The sequence below is a fragment of the Falco rusticolus genome, chromosome 14 (assembly GCF_015220075.1).
Source record: "Falco rusticolus isolate bFalRus1 chromosome 14, bFalRus1.pri, whole genome shotgun sequence".
Lineage (NCBI taxonomy): Eukaryota > Metazoa > Chordata > Aves > Falconiformes > Falconidae > Falco > Falco rusticolus.
The window spans coordinates 6,862,056-6,882,348 of record NC_051200.1 but is presented as its reverse complement, the minus strand read 5'-3'; the positions used below and the strand labels follow the sequence as shown (position 1 = coordinate 6,882,348).

Here is a 20,293-nt window from a genome sequence, read left to right as displayed (position 1 = left end):
GTGACTTTTGCTCCTGAATCTCACCTGTAGTGGTCACCAGCTCTTCCCTGTATTGCCTGCTGTGACTTGTGAGGATCAGCCCAAAAACTACAAAGCCACTAGCATCAGTACATCCCATCGCTTGTTCCTGGGAAAAATGGCTCTTTCCAGGAAAATGGGTGTCCTTTTCTTAAATTAACAGCATTAACAGCACTTATGAAAGTGAACCTAAAAGGTCATTAATCAAATTAAAAACCTGTTATGATTTATAATTTGAGAGGGGCAGAAGTTATGCCTTCTCACATTCAGACTGGTAAAGAACTATTTCTTTGATGATTAGTTTAGTTTTGTTCTACTTCACACTTGTTCTGGCCAGAAAGAAATATAATGCCACCGGTTTTCTCAACGAGGATAAAAATTACTGCCACTAGCCCCAAACTGGTGCTGTGGTGAGGAGGTGGGGCGAGAAATCCCTCAGACAGGGTGAGGGTATCTCAAAGAGAAGTAAGAAGAGGGAGCAGATGGCTCCTGCATCATCGTGTTCCCTCTTCTCCATATTGACGGTATGGATGGAAGATAGTGATGAAATAGAAATGTAATGGATGCTCTACAAAGGGCATACGGCAGCACGCTTTTCTGAGGGTTGATCTCACATGTCGGCGTGGTGAGCATCTTCAGCTGGGAAGCAATGCTGCATTTTGTAGGAGATCAACCTTCCCGGCAGAGAAGTGCTGTGGCAGTCCCTGAATTTGGAGGGAGAGGTGGCCGGGATTTTTAAACTGAGCCCAAACCTTTGGGGACCTAGTTCAGGGGTGACGTTTTGATGAGGGAATGCCTGTCGTTTTTCAAAGATCAGTTTGCTCTGTCAGCATCATCCTGTCTCCTGGGGCCACCAACAGCCAGGGGTGTGGCAGGACCTTTGGGGCTGGTGTCCTGTGCCAGGCGGGGCTGAAGTGCAGCAGGGAGGAGACCCCAGGCCACCCAGTGAAGGCAAGAGGTTCCCTTTGAGATGGTGCCACCTTGCCGTTGAGAAAAGACTGGCATAGCTTAGCTTCTAGCAGTAACTGATGGCTGATGAGGGGAAGGTAATGCTGCTGGCACCCGAGAGGGGTCTTCTAACAGGGGAGCAGAGAAGCAAAACTGCTGAAACACCACTAAAACCCACCCCTGTCCCAGGCTTAAGGTCATGTTGGTAGCAGACTCATAATAATGCCATAGGTGGGCACCGATCTTAAAAGTCGTGCCTCTCTTAAATAAATCAGCCATAGCAAATGGCTTCATTTGCCACTGGGGGCAATACTGTTGAGTGTGAGGCTCCTGGTACTGTCTCTCCAGACTCAAGTCTTCCAGCCATTCATAGACGCCAGCAAAAAAAAATCTCAGCAGGTTTGGTAAAGCTGCTTAACAGATCCAACCTTGCATGGGTAAGCCTGTATCGGCCATACCTAGCACATCTGAATGAAAAACACAAGCAAGTAAACAAAAAAAAATCCTTTCGTTATGGTGAGGAATTAAAACATGGCAGGTTTCTGCCCCAAGAATACCATCCGGTGGCATGCAGAACGCTGACATCCCGATGCTAATTGCTTCCACTTGTTTTCTTGGGTGTACTGAGTGCAACAGGAGAGCACGAGCTCTCAAACCTCTGAACATTTTACTTTGATAAAAGCAACCAAACTAGTAGAGAGCTGGTCTGGAAACCACACAGGAGGAGATGAAAAAGAAGCGGGTCATAAATTAAAGCAGAGGAAAAACAGCTGAAGCCACCCGGGAAAGGGCTGAGGACCTCATAGGATACCCCATACAGCCCAACAACAGCAACCTAATTAAAAAAGCATCTGGAAAGCACAAAACTGTTCCAGGAAAAAGATGAGCAAATGGAAGTCTTTTGAGGTAGAGACCCAGAAACTGAGCAAATGATCCTCTCAGCTGTTTTTGGAGCGGCGCAGCTGGCCGGGGAGACAGGCAGGCAGCTGGGACACATCCTTCCCCTAGGGCCCAGACCAGTCATTTAGTTCTCTCAATTCCTCTGCGTCTAAGCAATAAAAAAAAAAAAATCCCCCTTCAAACAAACAGTGTCTGGGCAAGCTATGAAAAATCCCTTTCCTACATCCAGCAGCCCTCGCTCGCAGAAGAGCCCTGCGCTTCCCTCTGGAACAGCCAACAGAAAGCTTTGGAACTCAGTAGCCTTCGACCTGCGGCATGGGACAGGCTGGGTTGCAAGCCTAGGTGTGCACGGAGGAGTCACATCCATCCCACGTGCAGCGCTGAGCACTCGGTGAGGAAAGTGCCACGGTCCGGAGTTGCCCTCCTGCACCTCCGTGGGGACCTCGGGCCAAGCCACGCAGCAGCAAGAATTCCTTCCCGGCATCTTCTGTTTAGGAACACTGTTACACTTTTCCCAACGTGTTTTTGGGTTCTTTACAAAAGTGTTGGGTTGTAGAGCAACGGAGGCAGTGGGTTGATCAGCACTGATAACATGCAGCTGTGGCCTCACCTCAGCGGCAGTAGGTTCTTTGACATGGACGATGTGCAGGTGTAGCTTGTTCCTGCTAAGTGGTTAAATAGCCCTGAGGAGGGGGGAGGGGTGGTTGGATGGAGGAGGAGCAGTGTGGTCTGACCTCTGGAGGAAGGAGAAACAGCATGGACAGTAGACTCTGACCAATGGTAAAAGCCTTGTTGCAGCATACTAGTTTATGTTGCAACCCCATGTTGGACTGTCTGATTGAACAGGGCTAGATAGCTCCTTGGAGACCAGCAACTGGAAAATACACCAGCAGCCAGGGTCAGTTTTCAATGTATTTACTTACCTGGGAGCTGAGGTGGCCGGCTGGCACCGCATCCTTGGCATCAGCTGGTGTCGCATCCCTGCGGGTGAGATGCTGGAGCAGGGGCTGTGGGGGCATCGCACTGTCTCCCACCCTCCGGTTGCTCAAGCATGGGGGCGCAGCTCATGCATTAAGAGGTTTGGGGATGAATTTCCTGGAAGCAGACAAAATTGTTCCTTAGGAATTGCTCAAACAAGCTGTGCTTTGCGCTCCACAAATCGGTGCCTTTTCTAGCATGCCGAGAGGGCGTCTTTGCTCAGGAACATCCCAGCGCAGTAACGGAGCCAAGGGAGGCCGGGAGCTCGCTCCGGCAAACCTCCCGGTCATCTGCGCTGGGGGGACAGGACAGGTGAGGGCATCAGCTACTGCTTCATGGCAGACCGTCATCCCCTGTCCCCCCTGACGCAAGCGGCCAGGCAGGGGGCTCAGCCCCGGAGCACCCCTGAAGGCTGGCACAGGCACATGGAGCAAATCACCGCTGCCCGGGCCGAGCCATTGCTGTGCCTCACCTGACAAACAGGGCAGTGACAAATGATAGCGAAAACCCCAGTTTAGGCAAATTCCCATCTGTTTAGTTAAGATAATTTTAGTTTACTTTTTTTTTTGGCAGTTGTGTGTGCACAATTAACTGCAATCTTGGCTTTAAAAAAAAAAATAAAGCACCCTAATTAGCATATTAAGCCTCCTCATTTCCCAATACTGTATAATGTTGTGAAAGCTAATCTATAATGTATTGGATGTTATGCAAATTTTCTGTACTCCATATGGGGTTTATAAAGGTATGCAAATTAAAAATAGTGTTTGGAATAGGACTGGGGGGAGGGGAAAATTTGCACAATAAAATATGCGGGTAGGAGAAAAGGTGTTTATAACCTTCTCCCTATTGTTTGTGTATTCTCAGCTGCACAATGCTTTTCAAAGCGGAGAGATGCATTGCATAAAGTCTCTCCAAACTGGGTAGTTTTTAAATGAAATTTAAAATGAGAACACTGTTCTTTAAGCAGTAATCCGCACAGCTCTTTCTGCTGGGCTTGTAACAAGTAGGTAAAGGCACCGTGGTTTGCACTGCAGTTCTGCATGGCTGCTTCCAGCACGTGTGCCCGGGGGTCACCGGGGGGTCGGCACAGCACCGCTGCCCAGGAGGGGCCACGGGGGTGGCTTGGCCAGGACCTGGCTGGTCCCCATCCGCACCAACCAACGGGGTAGGTGCATTACCTGCAGCACCCCGGGCGTTTGCGGTGTCTGTGGAGCGTGCTTTGAACCCGTTGATACTTTACAGCCCTGCCTATAGGTGGATGCAGAGGGAGCTGCGGTACAGCTGGTGTTCAGGGTGCCCCGGGCTCTGGTGGAGGGGCTCCGCGCCGCTGCCGGCCGAGCCTTCTGCCGTGCGCGGCTTGTCACTGCCGCCCGTCGGCTGCGGCCGGCTCGCTGCATACAGCCTTCCCGGGTTGATACTTCATTAGATTACAGCTGCTCCTTTAAAACAGCCATCTGACAAAAAATAAAACCTTGGCTGGTGCCAAATGCCCTGTGCAGCCCAGGAGGAGTGGTGCTGCCTCTGGCCAGCCGGGAAGCTCTGCGGGCGTGGGCAGTGCCGGTATTGCCGCCGCTGGGGACCAGTGGCTCTCCCCACCTCGGTGGTGGTCCCCGTTTTTGCCCTCCCTGCTGGCCTGGGTAATGCCGGGCTGGGTCACGGCGGTGCAGCCTGTGGGGTGTTCAGCTTAGGAGCTCCGGGACATGCTCGTTTCCTCGTGGTACCCCACGGGCTGCCCGGGCTGGGCTGAGCACGGGGCTTGTCCCCTGCTCCGTGGGCTGCTGGCACCTCTCACCTGCTCTCCTCCCGACGGGCACGGAGCACCTCCGAGGGCAGCGCCATCCACATCAGCCACCCACAGGGCTCACGGCCACCTCGGAGGCAGCTTCTTGGCAGAGAAGGGAACGGGGCTTTTCTTCACCAGCTGCTTCCTCCGGTACCTACCTGCCCCAGGCACGGCAGGGCGCAGCTGGGGGCCGTGCTGCGAGCATCTCCCGAAGTGCCGCCGTGTAGTAAAGCTTGTAATTGAGGTGGTTTGTACAGGTTGTGCTGCTCTTTCCGCCCGGTCTCTTCTGCTCTGCAGAGTCCTGCGCTTGGGGCAGGGCTGGGGGAAAGGTGAGGGGCAGCGAGAGCGAGGGGTGAGGCTGGCAGCGGGGCTGAGCCGAGTCCCCTCCGCCGGCAGCAGGCGGGGATGGCTCCACAGTGGGGCATCTTGCAGGGCAGCCGTACAGTGTGTCTGCCTGGTGTCATCCCGTGCAAGGTGGCACAGCATGGCTGAGGGTAAGGACCCGTCCCTTTCCTCCCCACCAGCTGCCTCGCACAGCCATGGAGCAGGGATCAAAAGTTCAAGCAGGAGCAGGAACTGAAGATGGCCCTGATGTAGGGAGCCCTAGAGAACAGGCAGGAAAAACCCAAAGACATCACATGAGGAAATGGAACTGACAAAACCCAACCAAGGGCTCCTCAGGTGCTGCTTTCCCGCAGGGAAGGGACAGGCCAGCTCTGGTCTCCCTGGGCTTGCAGGCTCTTAGCAGACAGCTAACCTTCATCCTGCCAACATTTCCCACCCAGGGCACTCTCAGCCACAGTTTCCATGTTAATTTGTTTCATAAAGGTCTGCATTTGCTTATTTTCTGCTGCAGCTCCCTGGACCGGCGGTGTTCAGGATGCAGCACTCACGGAGACTCCCAGCATGGCCCCTGCACAGCAACTGCAGGAGTGGGAGAATGGAACGGCCGTGATGGCTGGTGACACCTCCCTTGGTGGCATCCACCCTGGGGTCCTTTACTTTTCAGAGGCGGACACACCCCTGCACCCCCGGGTGTGGGGGGCTGCTGGGGGGCTGGGAGCGCTGGCCGACCCTGGGAAGGCAGGCTGGCTGGGCTGGGGGGCTTGCTCTCTGTTAGTGCAATACCGGGGTCCGGTTAGATCAAAGCCACCGTCATCCCTAAAGCTACTGCAGGCACCTGTGATTGTGCCAAAGTGGGAAATTGGCCTTGCTTTGTTTCTGCTACCTTCATTTAACAGTGAGTGCCGATTACTCAAAGCGATATGGGCAGGACCTGGTAATATAGCGTTGCTCTAGCGTTAACTTAAGGGGATGATCCAGTTGCCTGCAGTGTAAATATTGTGGCCAGGAACCCTGCTTTATCGCTTTGTATAGTTTTAAAGTAGTTTAAAGATTGAATAACATAAAATAACATAATATAATGTTATTTATGTTATTTCCCACGTGAAGAACTCCTGTAAACCTTGCAGTATTGAAACTCAGTGAACAAGGCATCTTAGACAAGCTGAAAAACAAATGGTGGTACGATAAGGGTGAATGTGGAGCCAAGGACTCCGGAAGTAAGGTCAGTCGCTGAAGGTCTTTTTGTACTGATTAGCAATCACATTTTGACCCACTGTTTGTTTATACAAAGAATGACTCTCAAAAGTTGATATTTACATTTTGAAGGTTGAAAGAAAAGCAATAGAAAAAAAAATAATTAAGTCTCTGAACGTGACAGCATTTTTCTTTTGTGCAGTAACAGACTGTAGTTGTAAGTATGTTTTACTATTTGAGTATTTGGCTAGAAAAACACAGAAAGAGAAGCCCCCAAAGCCTCCCAAGCTGGTGTCTTCATTTAAATGTGCACGTTTCAGCACAGCCAATGCGTATTGTTCAGGCCAGCATCCTTTCTTATTTTTAGTTTTATAGAAAAAAACACATTTTTGTTTCAAAATTGTGACTTAGATTCTTTACATGTCAGTTTGGGAAACAGCCACACGCTTGCTAAGGGTGGACGATTTCAGGACAGACCTGTGATAAGGAAAAAAACCCACCCTTCCTGCCCTGGTTCCCAATTCGATTTGAAATTGGTTTGATTTAAAAGGAAAAAAAAATATCTGGAAATACTATTGGTAACTCACAATATAAATGTTGTATATTCTTTTTGATTCTGCTTTGAACCATTTTGCTGCTGTACTGCCCTGTCCCACGCCAGCCACACTGCAGGGCCAGCCTCCTTGTGCAGGAGCGCTGGAGACCCCAGTGGAGATCCCACCCCTGAGGTGTCCGCTGGAACAACCCCATAGCCGCACACTTAAATGCAAGAAATATTTCTTTACACATGTCAGTTAAAAGAAAACACAGAGGATTATTTATTTTTTTTAATGCTTATAGAGCCATTGAGAAGAGCGCTGTAGAAGTGCTGGGCTTGTTGGAGTAAAGGACATTATCAAGGACACCAAGAGAAGGAGAAATCCAGCTCCAGCTGAAATCAGTCGCAGCCGAGTGCCTAACGCCTCTGGTGCCTGTGGAAGAGCTCTCTATAATCACTCAAACAGAAAACTATAATTTGGAAGCACCCTCTCAGTGTCAGAGGACGATTGCAAGTTCCATCAAAGCCAAAAATAAAAATTCATTGATTTCAGCTGGGCTGGAAGTTGCTTAGGGCATCACCCTGTGGCTGTTGTACGAGGTAAATTTGGGGTCATGGGACATCCGAATGCACAGCAGCTGCAGAAGGCAACGGTGATTGAGAAGGGGTGTAAATGAATCATACCTTTAGCTTCAACAGCAGGCTGTTGGCTACAACCGCATCTATCCAAACTGCCTGTGAAACGCACAGGCACTTACAAGGTAGATCCTATTTTATTCTGACTACGTGCAACTTTTGCTGTCCCTGGAGATGCTCATAAACCAAGCACCATCAGCAAGAGTCTTCCCAGGGCACAGCCCCTTGCCACAGGGCTCCGGCCAGGCACCCTGCCCGCCGGCATCCCTCCCGCACCCAGCCAGCCAGCCCTGCAGCAGCAAAAGGGTTGCAGCTCTCTAATCCGCTTACAGAATCCCGGTTTTACAAATGCAAGCCTTCTCCCCCATCTGACATGTATTGAAGGAAGGTAAACCCTGGGCAGCATCTTTTTGTGTTGCAATGACCAGTTTTATTTGGTAACTCACCCTCCCTCGGTCACCACAGGTGCTAGTTTAGCTGAGGGCTCTGCTGCTTGACCTTAAAGTAACTGACCGTCTTCCTAGGGTGGTTTGGTGTGGTTTCTTTTTCATAACTGTTGGAAAAAAAAGGTAGATAAGTTTAGCAGCATCTCAATAATTTTATCTACATTCACCAAAACCGAGCGTGCAGTGGTTTGGGTTTTCCTTTGTCTCGTTTTATAGTGGCCTTTGGTAAAACCTGCTGTTCTACACAGCCACTGCTTTCCCCGTCGGAGCCTTCCCAAGGTGCCTCTGCCACCAGGGATGCTCGGCCGTAGCCAGGTTTGCTCTGGGATGCTGCAGGCCTGGGGAAGTCAGTGGCCAAAAAAAAATAAAAAAATCTCATCGCCTTGGAGTCGGCCAGGGTTTTGCCCGCTTTGGGTGGGAGACGGGGGGACAGCACTGAGCCACGAGCGGGACACTAAACGCTGTGAGCGTAGCTATTCCAGCTAGGGCTGAGTGCACATAGCCTGTTGTCTGTCTGCCTGCCTGCTCCTGGGTGCAAAACTAACAGCATGGCTCGTTTCTCTTAGGACAAGACGAGCGCTCTGAGCCTGAGCAATGTGGCCGGGGTTTTCTATATCCTTGTGGGAGGCCTCGGGCTGGCCATGATGGTGGCACTCATCGAGTTCTGCTACAAGTCGCGGGCCGAGTCCAAGCGAATGAAACTCACCAAGAACACGCAGAACTTCAAACCTGCTCCTGCCACCAACACCCAGAATTACGCTACGTACAGAGAAGGCTACAACGTGTACGGAACAGAAAGTGTGAAAATCTAGGGGTACGGCTACGGGCCAGGAACCGAAACCCTCTGGGTTTTCTTCCTTCCTTCTTTTCTTTCTTTCTTTCCTTCTTTCTTTCTTTCTTTCTCTTTTCAAGGGGTGTGTGCTCTTTTGTTGTGTGCCTCCCCCAGCGGACTGCTGCAAAAGGGCTTTTCAGACATCGGCCGGTGGCAGCCTCAGAGCTGGTACACATGATTTAAATTCCTCCCCTGCACAGAAGTAAGCTGGGTACCTTGGGCCTGCATTACAAACAGCGATAGCTGGCTTTGTGCTGAAGTAACTCCTCTCTCCAGCGCTGGGCTAGTTTCAGCACATAAAAAAGTGTTTTGTTAATTGCTTTAAAAATTACCGTAAGCAGGAGGCGCATCTCTCTGGCCAGTCACCTCTTCCCCTTTATTTTTCAAGCTATAATCAGGTCAGGTAAGTGCTTTTAGGAAGTCTCAAAAAAAAACTACAGTAGAGCAATAAAGTCTGCGCTAGAAATGCCATTTTCTAAAGTGTGAAAGGCAGAGCTGAACTGCCGAAAAGCAACTCTGGCAAAGCCTGGTTAGCCCATCGCCCACAGACTGCGCCTCCCTGCCCCTTGCTGCCGGGCAGTGATGAAATCTTTCTGGTTTTATTATAGATCCTCACCCTGACAGCACGCAAGAGGAGAAGCAGCAGAGAATGTGGCTACTTCATGGATTTGGACCACCTGAGCCAGTCGTACTCTCTCTGAGGTGTCAGGCATGACACGCATTGATGATGGTGCAATGTACTTTTAATAGGGAAAAACTGATATTTTTTCCTTCAGTGCCTTATGGAAGACTCTGAGACTCACAACAATGCAAACCATCACCGAAATATTCTTGCTTTGCTTGAAATAAGAAAAAGTAAAAAGAAGAAAAGAGAAAAGAGGAGAGAAAAGAAAAAAGAAAAGGAAAAGAAAAAAGATTAAAAAGAAAAAAGGAACGAGAAAAGAGAAAAGAAGGAAAGGAAAGAAAAGAGAAAAGAATAAAAAGAGAAAAGAGAAGGAGAAAAAGGAAAGGAAAAGACTGGTAACAAGATATTAGTATGTGAAAAAAATTTCTTGTAAAAAAATCAGTGCAACAAAAGCCATTCTTTGATACCACTGCACAGTAAATGAACTTGTGTCCTGAAAGCAAACCGCAGCTGGTTTCATCAGCCACCCCAATCGTATCAAATTATGAAACTCCTCCTGACACAAAGCCTCAGAAATCTGCTGCGTGCGAACATGGACTGGCCTGTCACTGCTTGTATGAGCTGATGTCAAGATGTTTCAGTATTTACTTACCAGTGGTGTGATTTTATTTTTTTTCCGAGCCACTCTCCAGCTAATTTGAGCAATTTTGTATAGCAGTAAAAGGTGTAACACCTGAAGAAAAGAATCTGTGCATTAAAGCCAGTTGAGGTCAATGACTGTGAATCTGTAAATCCAAAAGAAAGTAATTTGTGGAACTGCATGTCTTGCTTCCAGATCAGTAAATTAATTTCTTGACAAGGTAGCTAAAGTGTGGGCAGAAAATATTGCATTCCTTTTTTTTTTTTTTTTTAAACTATCATCAGGCATACCTACAGGTGCTTTATTAAAATGACATTGGGTGGCTTTTAAGAAAAAGAAAAAAAAAAAAAAAGCTACTTGCTGTTTAGGTTCAGACCATATATCTCTTTTCTTGCTGCGCATTTGCATTTTAATTCACTATTTAATATCAAGCAATGAAGCAAGAGAAGTGCAGGTTAGTTTTGCCCAGCCTGCTTCTGCTTCACCCGAGTTCTCCCACAACTAGCACTGTGCTCAGCTAATGCTTCTCGGTAACGGTCCTTTTACAACAGAAGTAAGGAAAGAGGATAGTAACTCAAATTAGAGCTGCAGTTCCAGAGTAATATTAAGCGATCTAACATGACTCCTGCTCGTACTGTTATATTATACCGGCTCCTGCCAACTCTTGTTTCATGGCTACTGGTGAGAGGATGCTCCCGTCCTTGCCCTCTCCTTGCAGAGAACACCGCGCTCCAGCCAGCACTGCTACAGGTAGGGGCTCACTATTACTCACATCCAACGTCTTAGCAGCAGCATTTCAGCCTTGAACCTCTGCCCGGAAACTACTTAACTTCATCTTTTAAATAAAAATAAATAAATAAATAAATAAATAAATAAAAAAAGCAAAAGACAAAAAAAAAAAACACAACCACACCTTTAAACATATTGTCAGTCACCTGGGAAATGTTCAATGGAATATCTGCATACTAATTACCTCTAATCGACAATATGTATTTTCTGTAGTTTACTATAGAGTTTTATTTCATCAGTAACATACAATGAAAAAGGAAAATCATTTAAAGCAGTCTGACCCTTAGGCATTTAGTTTGCTGATGATAGATTTGAACTTTTAATAGGATTTAAAAAAAAAAAAAAATACGGGGAAATTCTTGTTAAAAATAAGTATTTCCAACAAAATGTAATATAAAATAATTTTAAAAGCTCATAGGAGAATAATTTATTGATCAAGTTTTTAACAAGATATTGACAAAAATTGTTGGTTTGTTTTCATTTTCTTTTCATGAAACTGTGATTTTTTTTTCAACTTCTGAACGCAATCACGTCCCCAGCAAGGGCGAGCTAAAGCTGTGCAGTTATGAGATGTATTTAAAACAAACATTTTTCTTAAAAGCTGTATAAAAGATGTATGTTTATCAGATCAATTTTTAAGAGTGGAGGCTTCACACCGGTGAAGGGAGTTTGGTAAATGGTTCGATATTTTTTAAACTTGCATGTAAAGCTAAAACAAAACGTGTTGAGTGCTTACCAATTCCAGCTACCAACTTCAAGCTATCGGAAGTTCGGCAGTAGTCTCACGTTGATTTGTTTCCGTATATTTTTTCATTTGTTTTGCTTTGGGGGATTTGGGGGTTCTTTCCTTTTTCTACTTTTTTCCCTCCTTTTTTTTTTTTTTTTTGTTTTGTTTTTGGTTTTGGTTTTTTTTTTGTAATTTAAGTTCCTATTTTTGGTCGTTGAAACTGCACTTCAGTGAGCAGAAAAATTGCCAAGCAAACTAATGGCTGTAAAAGCATAAACTGCATGTGTGGGCATCAATTACTGAGCCTCATTTTAATGAGGTGTTGTACAAAGAGTTTTAATACATTTTGTAAATAAAACTGTAAAGAAAAAAAAAAAAATGAAAGAGCCCACTGATCTTTTCACCAGAGGAGAGAGAATCCCTGCCTCCTGATATCCCTTTGGCCAGGAAGCTCACCTCGCTCTCTTTGGGATGCCCTGCAGGTATTTTGTTTGGGGCAGAGGATGCCACTGATGCTTCACCCACACCACTGAACAGAGGATGCTGCTGGGAAATGTGTGTTTCCGTTTCCGTGCCCTGCAAACTATTTTTTTTTTTCTTGCTGAGATAAAACTGGTTGATTGTGGCCAGGTCTGAAGGGCATCCTGCAGGGAAGGGGGGAAGGGGCAAGAGAGAGCCCCTGGGGCTGCAGCCAGGGAGGGGGATGCTATGCCCTGCCCCTGCAGTGGGCACCAGTGCGGGTAAATAAATTCCTCAAATGTTGACTATATAGATGTCTTTTCCTGCAATTCCCACATTTTTAGCAATGCTTTTTTAAAAAAAAAAAAAAGAACAAAAAAACCCACCCAACACCCAACATTGCAGCTGGTCCTGACTCTAATTTATTGAGCTTACCTCTGCCAGAGTTCGGTTTTTCCAAGTCGCCACAAGCAATGAACCATAGGAAGTAATCTCAGTACGAAACAACCGATGTGCTCCCAATCGCACCCATCAGGGGTACCCCCAGCCAACCAACCTCGTGGTCCCCATCAAGAACCAGCTCCCACCGTGCTCCCTGGGCACCACAGGCGGTGCTCCCCTGTGAGCTGGAGCAGCACACGGCTTCATTTGGGTGGCTGGGGATGTAGAGATCATCTGAAAAAGAAAAATCCAACATCAAAGGGCTTGGGCAGATAGCGCTGCTGGTGGGCATGGGACCTGAGTCACCACTTGGTACCTGCTGGCAAAGTTCACCCTGAAGCCCAACCAGACAAGCTGCCTGGACATCCCTTTGGTGGGACCTCAGGGAAAAACATGCATGGCGGTCACATTGATACCTTTCCCCAGTGGGCAGCCTCTAATGGCAGAGACATTAGGGTCTTGTTTAGGGTTCTTGACATTTAGGGTCCCACCTTGGCTCTTGGTGCATGTGAGCGCAGCGGTGGGATGCAGGGGCTGAGCCCTTCTGTGCGTCTTCAGCCAGGTCTTCAGCAAAACAAGCCTAGGAATAAGCAAGGGCTAAGTAAAAGCAGTAAACAATTATTTGACCCTAAAGGGCTGAAGGTTTCAGGTTGTTTAGGGGGTGAGAAGAGGGCTCGGTGCAGGGCCAGCCCTACTGCAGGGACACAGCATCCCTCACCTTGGCCTTGGGGGGAGCCCTCGCTGAAATGAGCCTATTTATATGTAAAGTGCCCACACAACGAATGCAGGGAGGCATGAAAAAAATACTGTTCTGTCCTTTATCTTTCATTTCACATTCAACGACCAGGCCAACATGAGTGGGCTACACTTTTCTAGAGCGCAGTCCTGAGCTGCTCCCGACGGGATGCTGAGCAATGCTCCCATCGCCGGGTACCCACCGCAACGTGCCGCTGCTGGCGGGGCTTGACTCGCCTGCAGAGCCCCAGCATCGAGCTGGGAGAGTGAGAGCCACAGGGCAATGGAGGCTGCTGGCTAACTAACCCTGGCACGGCGCCACCAAATCCCAGCAAAATGGGTGTGAAGTTTTGTCCATAAATATGCATCAGGCTGAACGAGGGTGGGGGACAGCCCCACGCGGGGCCATGGCCACAGGGATGAGGTGCAGGAGCAGGTCCTGCCATCCTGGGGCTGACGGGGCCCTGGAGCCTCCCTGGGCTGCAGGGATGGTGCACGTTGGGCCAAAACCCTGGACTTTGCAACAACACGCTGCAGCAAAGGCAGAACAGCTAGTGCCGCAGCCCAGGGACGCGGGCTTCTAACACACCCCAAAGTGGCTTCGCCTCTAGACTTTTGGAGGGAAATAATATCAAGAAAAATTCAGAGTGAGCCATGCAGCTTCCAGAGCCATCGTGGGAGCAAAATGAGCCCAAACTGTGTTCAAGTTCAAACCTAAAAAAACCCAAACTGGTAGCAGCAAAGAGTACATCCGACAACAAAATAACACTAACAAACCGTAGCACAACTCCCACTGTATTATTATGGCGTAGTTTTCCTTCCAAGGTTTTGTGCAAAGCACTACAACATTATTTTATTTAAAAAAATATTATTTATGGTTATTAAAATAATAATACGTCATGGTTATTAAAATTAAATTACAAAATGTCTTCGGTGCTCAGATTCATCATCTCAGTCTGGAAAATTGACTCTATTTTGCAGGCAGCAATACATAAACAAGCTCCAGATAATGATAGCTCTATTCAATTAAACTCAAGGATTTAAGTACAGAGATAATATTTTCATGGATATTATAAATTTCAAAGTAATATTAACTCATAACGTAATACATCTAAAATTGGTGTCAGGAAGGACAGTGCCCAGAGGAGCAGCAGCGCCCATCCCCAACACGCGCTGTGCTTGGTGCCCCCACGTCACCGGGGCTGCAGGGGAGGCCCAGGCTGGTGTCACACCATGGGCTAACGCCGGTGGCGTTGGGGTAGCCACTACCATAGCTCACCTGGCCCAGGAGCCCCAGGCTGGAGCCCCACCACCCAGTGTGGTGCCCGACAGGGAGGCTCAAAGCCCACCAGCAGCCCTGCTCTGGCTCTGCGCCCAGGCTCTCTGCATTTCACGTCATCGCTAGAGCAGGGTTTGTAGCATGGCGGCATTGCTGCAAGAGCACCGGCAGCACGTTCCAGCTTCCCGCAGGGGCATCAGCGGCAGCTGCCCCGCGAGGAGAGGAGCAGCCGGGCACCATGCTGGTACCTGGGGAGGGGAGTTGGAGCAAAGGAGCTGCCATCCCCACCTTAAGGCCAGCAAACCCCCCGCCCCATCCCTGCCACCAGGCTCTCCATCCCTGCTCCTGCCTAGCATAGCTGCTAAGGCACGGCACGGCTTTGGGGGCCACTGGGGCAGCGGCAGCCTGACGCGCTGGGTGCCCGTGCGGCCGCAGGCTGACACCGAGAGCGGGATAATGAAACCTTCGTGCGCACACCAAGTATTTATTTATTGCCTTTTCAAACATTGAAGCGTTAGCCCTAAATTATTTATGATAGCTATGGCATTTTAGGATGACAGGCCATCTTGCAGAAGAGCAAGAGGACAAGCTCCTACTCCACGGTAACTTGTAATCAGGAGAGCAGGAAGGGCAGGCAGAGCGGGGAAGGCGTCAGGAGAAGCGGGGAGAGGGGAGGCCAGGATGAGCAGAGGCTTTCCAGCGGCACAGAGGCTTTCCTGGCTGCCGAAGAGGCTGGTGACATCGCCAGCAGAGCTGACAGCTAAAGGTGAGCTCCGAGCCAATTTGCAGCAGCAGACAAGGATTGACACAAGGATGAGCAGCGGCACCTGCTCTGTCCCAGCAAACGCTTACAGGGGATTCTCCCATCATGTTTGTTGCAATTTCAGGCCTTGCTGTCTTTACCCCAGTGCTGCGGCAGACACCAAGCATGGGCGACAGGCGCTGGCTCTGGGAGGGGGCTGGGGCTGGGAGAGGGGGAGCTGGGTGCAGGCTGGGGGGTGGGGGGCTGGGGGGCGGGGGTGAGCCACCCTCCCAGTGTGGGGGCCTGAGCTGTGGCTGCTCCCCGAAGGGTTGGCAGGGACCCAGGCAGGTCCCCCAGCCCTGACAGCAGAGCCGGGGCAAGGCACATAAAACCTATAAAAAATGCACAACACAAACCACAGCCAGGACGCCGGTAATGACTGGTGCTTTAGATAATGTTTAGCATATAAATAAAGTAATTGACCAATTAATGAGCGCGTGGCAGGTGCTTGATACGCTGCAAGGAGTAGGAAAACGTATGATGTAACATCAGAAATCGATGAAAGGCACGGAAAAGCGGCGCTGCAGGCAGTGCCTGCCCGCCGGGGCTGGGGGGCCGGGGGCCGCCCTCCTGCGGGCACCGAGCGGGACAGGGGCGGCCCGGGGGGGCGCCTGGAAGCCGCGGGGGAGGGGCCGGCCACCCCCCTGGCCCCCGCTGCCCCGTGCAAAAAAGCACCGTCTGGGCCCCGAGGAGCGGCGTGTGGCCCCGGGGCTGCCCCCCCCCCGCGGTGCTCTGAGTGCCCGCGGTGCTGCCCCCCCCCCGCGGTGCTGCCCCCCCCCCGCGGTGCTGTGCCCCCCCCCGCGGTGCTGTGCCCCCCCCCCCCCGCGGTGCTGCCCCCCCCCCCCCCGCGGTGCTGCCCCCCCCCCCCCGCGGTGCTGTGCCCCCCCCCCCCCCAGCGGTGCTGTGCCCCCCCCCGCGGGGAAGCCCTCACAGCCCCGCGGGGCAGCAGCGGGACGCGGCCGCTGCCGGTGCCCGGAGCAACACTGACATGCAGCGGCCGCTCGGGGTGGGAAGCGCCGCTGCCCCCCCTACCCCCGGCCCCCGCAGAGCCCCCGGCCCCCGCAGAGCCCCCGAGCCCCCGTCGCTGCCAGCCCCAGCCCCCAGAGCCCCCCCTGCAGCCCCCCGCCCCCTCCCAGAGCCCCAGCACCCCCGAAGCCCCAGCCCTGGCAGGCTGAACCCCCTTGGAGCCCTGGCCCCTGCAGACCCCAGCCCAGGGGTCTCTGTGCCCATCCACATGCTTGGGAGACCCCCAAGCCCAGCAGGACCCCATAGGAAAGGGGGGTCCCAGGAGCCCATCCGCTTCCAGTCCAGCAGCACCCAGGCTGGGCACCCGTTCAAGCCCACCTCCATTTGCCCAGCGCCCCCCCGCCAGCAGCTGTCACCCCTTTCAGGCTGGCATTTTCGGAGAGGGAGGTGTTTGCTGTGTGCTCAGGGAGCAGATTTTAATATCATTCAAAGCTTTTTAACAACTACTGGATTTGAATTCCAAATATGGACTGAGCAGACTAATTACCAAAAACCTACAAAATTAATGTAAGAGCCACAGTTTGATCTGAGGCAAATAAATATAAATGATATTTATTTAATATTCCCCTGCCCTTTAAACAAGGGAAGTTTGCCATAGTCAGGCAAAATAGCTTATTATAAAATAGCTGAAGCTATGACCTATCACAGATGCTGCCGATTACACGGAGTGATTAGAACATCACATCAGACAGGCCACACCACAAATGGGGTTTAATCCACGGGTGCTTTGTAGCAGGTTTTCCCCCGGACCGTGCGCCAGGACGGTGGCAGGGTGCAGTGCTGGAGCTCCTCTCTCACCTGCCCACTCCATTCAAGGTCTTTGGACTGCCCCCCCCACCACCACCACGAGCTGTATACAGCTCCCACCACCAGGCACCCCTAAACACTCCCTGGTGTCTCCTCACATCCAGCTGAGTCCCTGCAGAGAGCCACACAGGGGAGAACACACAGCTTGGTTTTGACAAGTTTTTTTGGGGGACACACACACAAAACCCTCCCATAGGCATGAACTTGGTGAGACACTGTCCCCACAGCCCCCCTGGGGCAGCCAGGGCAGGGCAGGGCACAGCTGGAGTTCTCACCTACAACGTGCTGGCACAAAGGTCAGCGATTCCTTTCTGCCCGCCGCAGTTTGCTCCCAATGTAGCTCTACGCTTGCCACGCCAGCAACAGGGTGAGCATCCTGCATCCCGCATCCCTCATCCCACATCCCTTCTCCTTGCCCACCACCGCTGAGCACCCCGCCAGCCGGCAGCCCAGGTGAGGGACCAGCCCTCCTGCTGGGGCAGCATTTTTTAAATGATTGTTTCAACTCACCTTTAGGCATCTGGGCTGACAGCTAGTCCTCCTGTTCCATTCGGAGGTCACCGCAGGAGGTCCCAGGGGGACCTTTTCTTCACCCATCTCGGTGTGACAGCTCCGGGGGGGGATCGACTGCTGCAGCCCCAGCTGGCTGCCTCGTGCACACCCGACCGCAGCCTCAACTTCCTCACATACCAATAAATTCCAAGGACTAGGGTGACTTTGATGGAAGTATTTCATTTTAGACTGCCCTAATGAGTTAATTAAAAGTGCCTGAGTATTTAGCTTGGATACTCACCTTTTTTGTAATTCTTCCCCACCTCTAATGAGGTGGGTAACTCTCACCTGATTCCCTTCCCAATTTGTCTGTGTCTTTCTTGCACTGCAGGACAAAGGTTTGTAATCTTCTCTGATTCATTCAGAAGTCACCTCTAATTAATAAGGACAAAGCTCATCAGAAGAGCTTTACCAAACAAGTCTATAAGCACCGCAATTTCTTAATATTCGGTATTTTCACATACAGCCAGATTCCCAGATTACTGAAGGCACTAACTGACCAGATCACAGAGGCACCGGGGATGCTCAAGTTTTGGTCCAAGTTCCCTTTCTCTGGATTATATTTAAAACAAAACAAAACAACCCCAAAAAAAGACCACAAAACCAACCATCCCAAACCCACACAATATTTAAAAGACAAGTAAGTCTCTGTGTTCAATAGTACTAACACTCGATACAAAAAGGCTATTTTTTTATCATTATAGTCAGCAAATCCCACAATCACAGAACGGTCAGGGTTGGGAGGGACCCCTGGAGACCACCCAGTGCAGCCCCCTGCTACAGCAGGGTCACCTACAGCAGGTTGCACAGTCACGGCCAGGCGGGCTGGGAACGTCTCCAGAGCAGGAGCCCCCAGACCCTCTCTGGGCAGCCTGTCCCAGGGCTCTGCCACCCTCGGGGTGAAGAACTCCTTCCTCCCGTTCAGCTGGAACCGCCTGTGCTGCGGTTTGTGCCCACTGCCCCTCGTCCTGTCGCTGGGCTCCACTGGGAAGAGCCCGGCCCCATCCTCTTGACACTCGCCCTGAAGATGTTTGTAGGCACTGATGAGACCCCTCTCAGCCTTCCCTTCTCCAGGGTACCCAGGCCCAGCTCCCTCAGCCTCCCCTCACAAGGGAGATGCTCCAGCCCCCTCATCGTCTTTGCAGCCCTCCACTGGACCCTCTCCAGCAGTTCCCTGGCCCTCTTGAACTGGGGAGCCCAGCACTGGGCCCAGCACTCCGGATGTGGCCTCACCAGGGCAGAGCAGAGGGGGAGGACCACCTCCCTGGACCTGCTGGCCATGCGCCTCCCAACGCTCCCCAGGATCCCACTGGCCTCCTTGCCCACATGGGCACACTGCTGGCCCATGGGCAACTTGCTGTCCACCGGGACTCCCAGATCCCCACAGAGCTGTCCCCAGCAGGTCAGCCCCAGCCTGTACTGGTATATGGGGCTGCTCCTACCCAGGTGCAGGACCTTACACTGGCCTTTGTTGGACTTCATGAGGTTCCTCTTGGCTCAGCTCTCCAGCCTGCCCAGGTCTCACTGGATGGCAGCGCAGCCTCTGGGGTATCAGCCACTCCTCCCAGTTTTGCTTCATCCGCAAACTTGCCGAGGGTATGCTCCATCCCTTCATCCGGGTCACTGATGAAATATTCTATTTGCCAAAGGATTGGTTTTGTTAATGTTGAATCCATGCAAAAAATCTATTTCTAAACACTCCTGGGAATAAACCGAATTGATTTGCTTTGTGGACGGTACCTGTAGGCCAAGATCATCTCCTGCAATTAAAAATGCATCGTTAGCACACCTCACAAGGCAGTAATTTTTAAGCGTGCACATGCTAAATCTCCTCTCAGTCCTGTCATCTACTTTAGTGTCAACAGTGTCACGCACTCAGGCGTGGCCATAGCTCAGATCCCCGTCACCTCTGAAAACACCCAGGCTCATCGCCTCAGGCAGACAGGGGCACGCCAAAGGAGTTCTTAAACTGAAAAACAAAATTCTCAAGGAAGAAAAAAAAATTGCTATCTTGCAGTTATTGAAAAGTTAAGTTGTCAGCAAAACACTTGCCCCACCGCGCCACCGATGTTGTGAACCGCCCATTGTTTCAACCACCAGTTAAAACAACTAATTCATGCTGAAGGTTCATTAGGCTCGACACTGTTAAAAGACACTATCAGTTCAGTACACAGCATAGCTCACACATTCCACTGTTTTAAAATAGTCATTATAAGCAAATTCTGAACAAACAGCAATTGAGCCCCATCAGCTTGACCTGCTGCTGATGTGCAGACAGACTCCTGGCTGTCACTGAAGATGGCTCCTCAGCAAAGAAATGACTCAGAAAATCAAGCTCCTTACATATATATATATTTTTTATTTTATTTTTTTTTTGGATAGGGGAGAGCAGGGCAGGAAAAAGCAATACAGGTGTGGTGCTCCATACAGAGCAAACCAGTGTTGTTTAAACACAGCATACAGCAATCAACTTACCATTTCAAGTAGGATTTAAGTTTTTTATGTCCTCTTTATCTCCTTGTGGGTTTTATTTTTAAAGTTCACATAAATAGAACATTGAACATTCAAATCTATTAATACAACTCTGTTCTGAGAAAAATGCTTTTATACACTTCCCCTGAGCAAGCCCCATTTCCCAGACCTGTTCAATAAGGACCAATCTCCTCGCATAAACTTAAGTTGATTTGTATCAGTTTCACTAATGAGCATCAATGAACTTCTTTCTGGGAGGACATGGCCAACAGAAAGCATTTATGGCATCACTGCTGCTGCAAGCACGGTGCTCAGCAGAAT

The 20,293-nt window shown here is 50.4% G+C and overlaps 1 protein-coding gene and 1 long non-coding RNA gene across 6 annotated transcripts in view; one reads left to right on the top strand and one right to left on the bottom strand.

Moving 5' to 3' along the window:
* The window catches only part of GRIA3 (glutamate ionotropic receptor AMPA type subunit 3), a 157,682-nt gene extending 145,909 nt beyond the window's left edge, over window positions 1-11,773 (top strand). For 2 of the 5 annotated variants that reach the window (XM_037408043.1, XM_037408042.1), the window contains 2 exons: window positions 8,353-8,600; window positions 9,227-11,773. In XM_037408043.1, the coding sequence (XP_037263940.1) occupies window positions 8,353-8,598 (246 nt within the window). In that variant the 3' untranslated portion in view covers window positions 8,599-8,600; window positions 9,227-11,773. Of the gene's footprint in view, window positions 1-6,079; window positions 6,195-8,352; window positions 8,601-9,226 lie in introns of all 5 variants that reach the window. The other 3 variants (XR_005107484.1, XM_037408044.1, XM_037408041.1) reach the window with 3 other exon arrangements.
* Window positions 10,665-18,996, bottom strand: LOC119157285. The gene is made up of 6 exons (XR_005107485.1): window positions 18,961-18,996; window positions 17,789-17,874; window positions 17,459-17,694; window positions 12,791-12,879; window positions 12,294-12,533; window positions 10,665-10,718 (listed from the first exon to the last, which is right to left on the bottom strand). It is a non-coding gene; the product is annotated as an uncharacterized LOC119157285 (long non-coding RNA).
* Window positions 18,997-20,293: the final 1,297 nt, after the last annotated feature.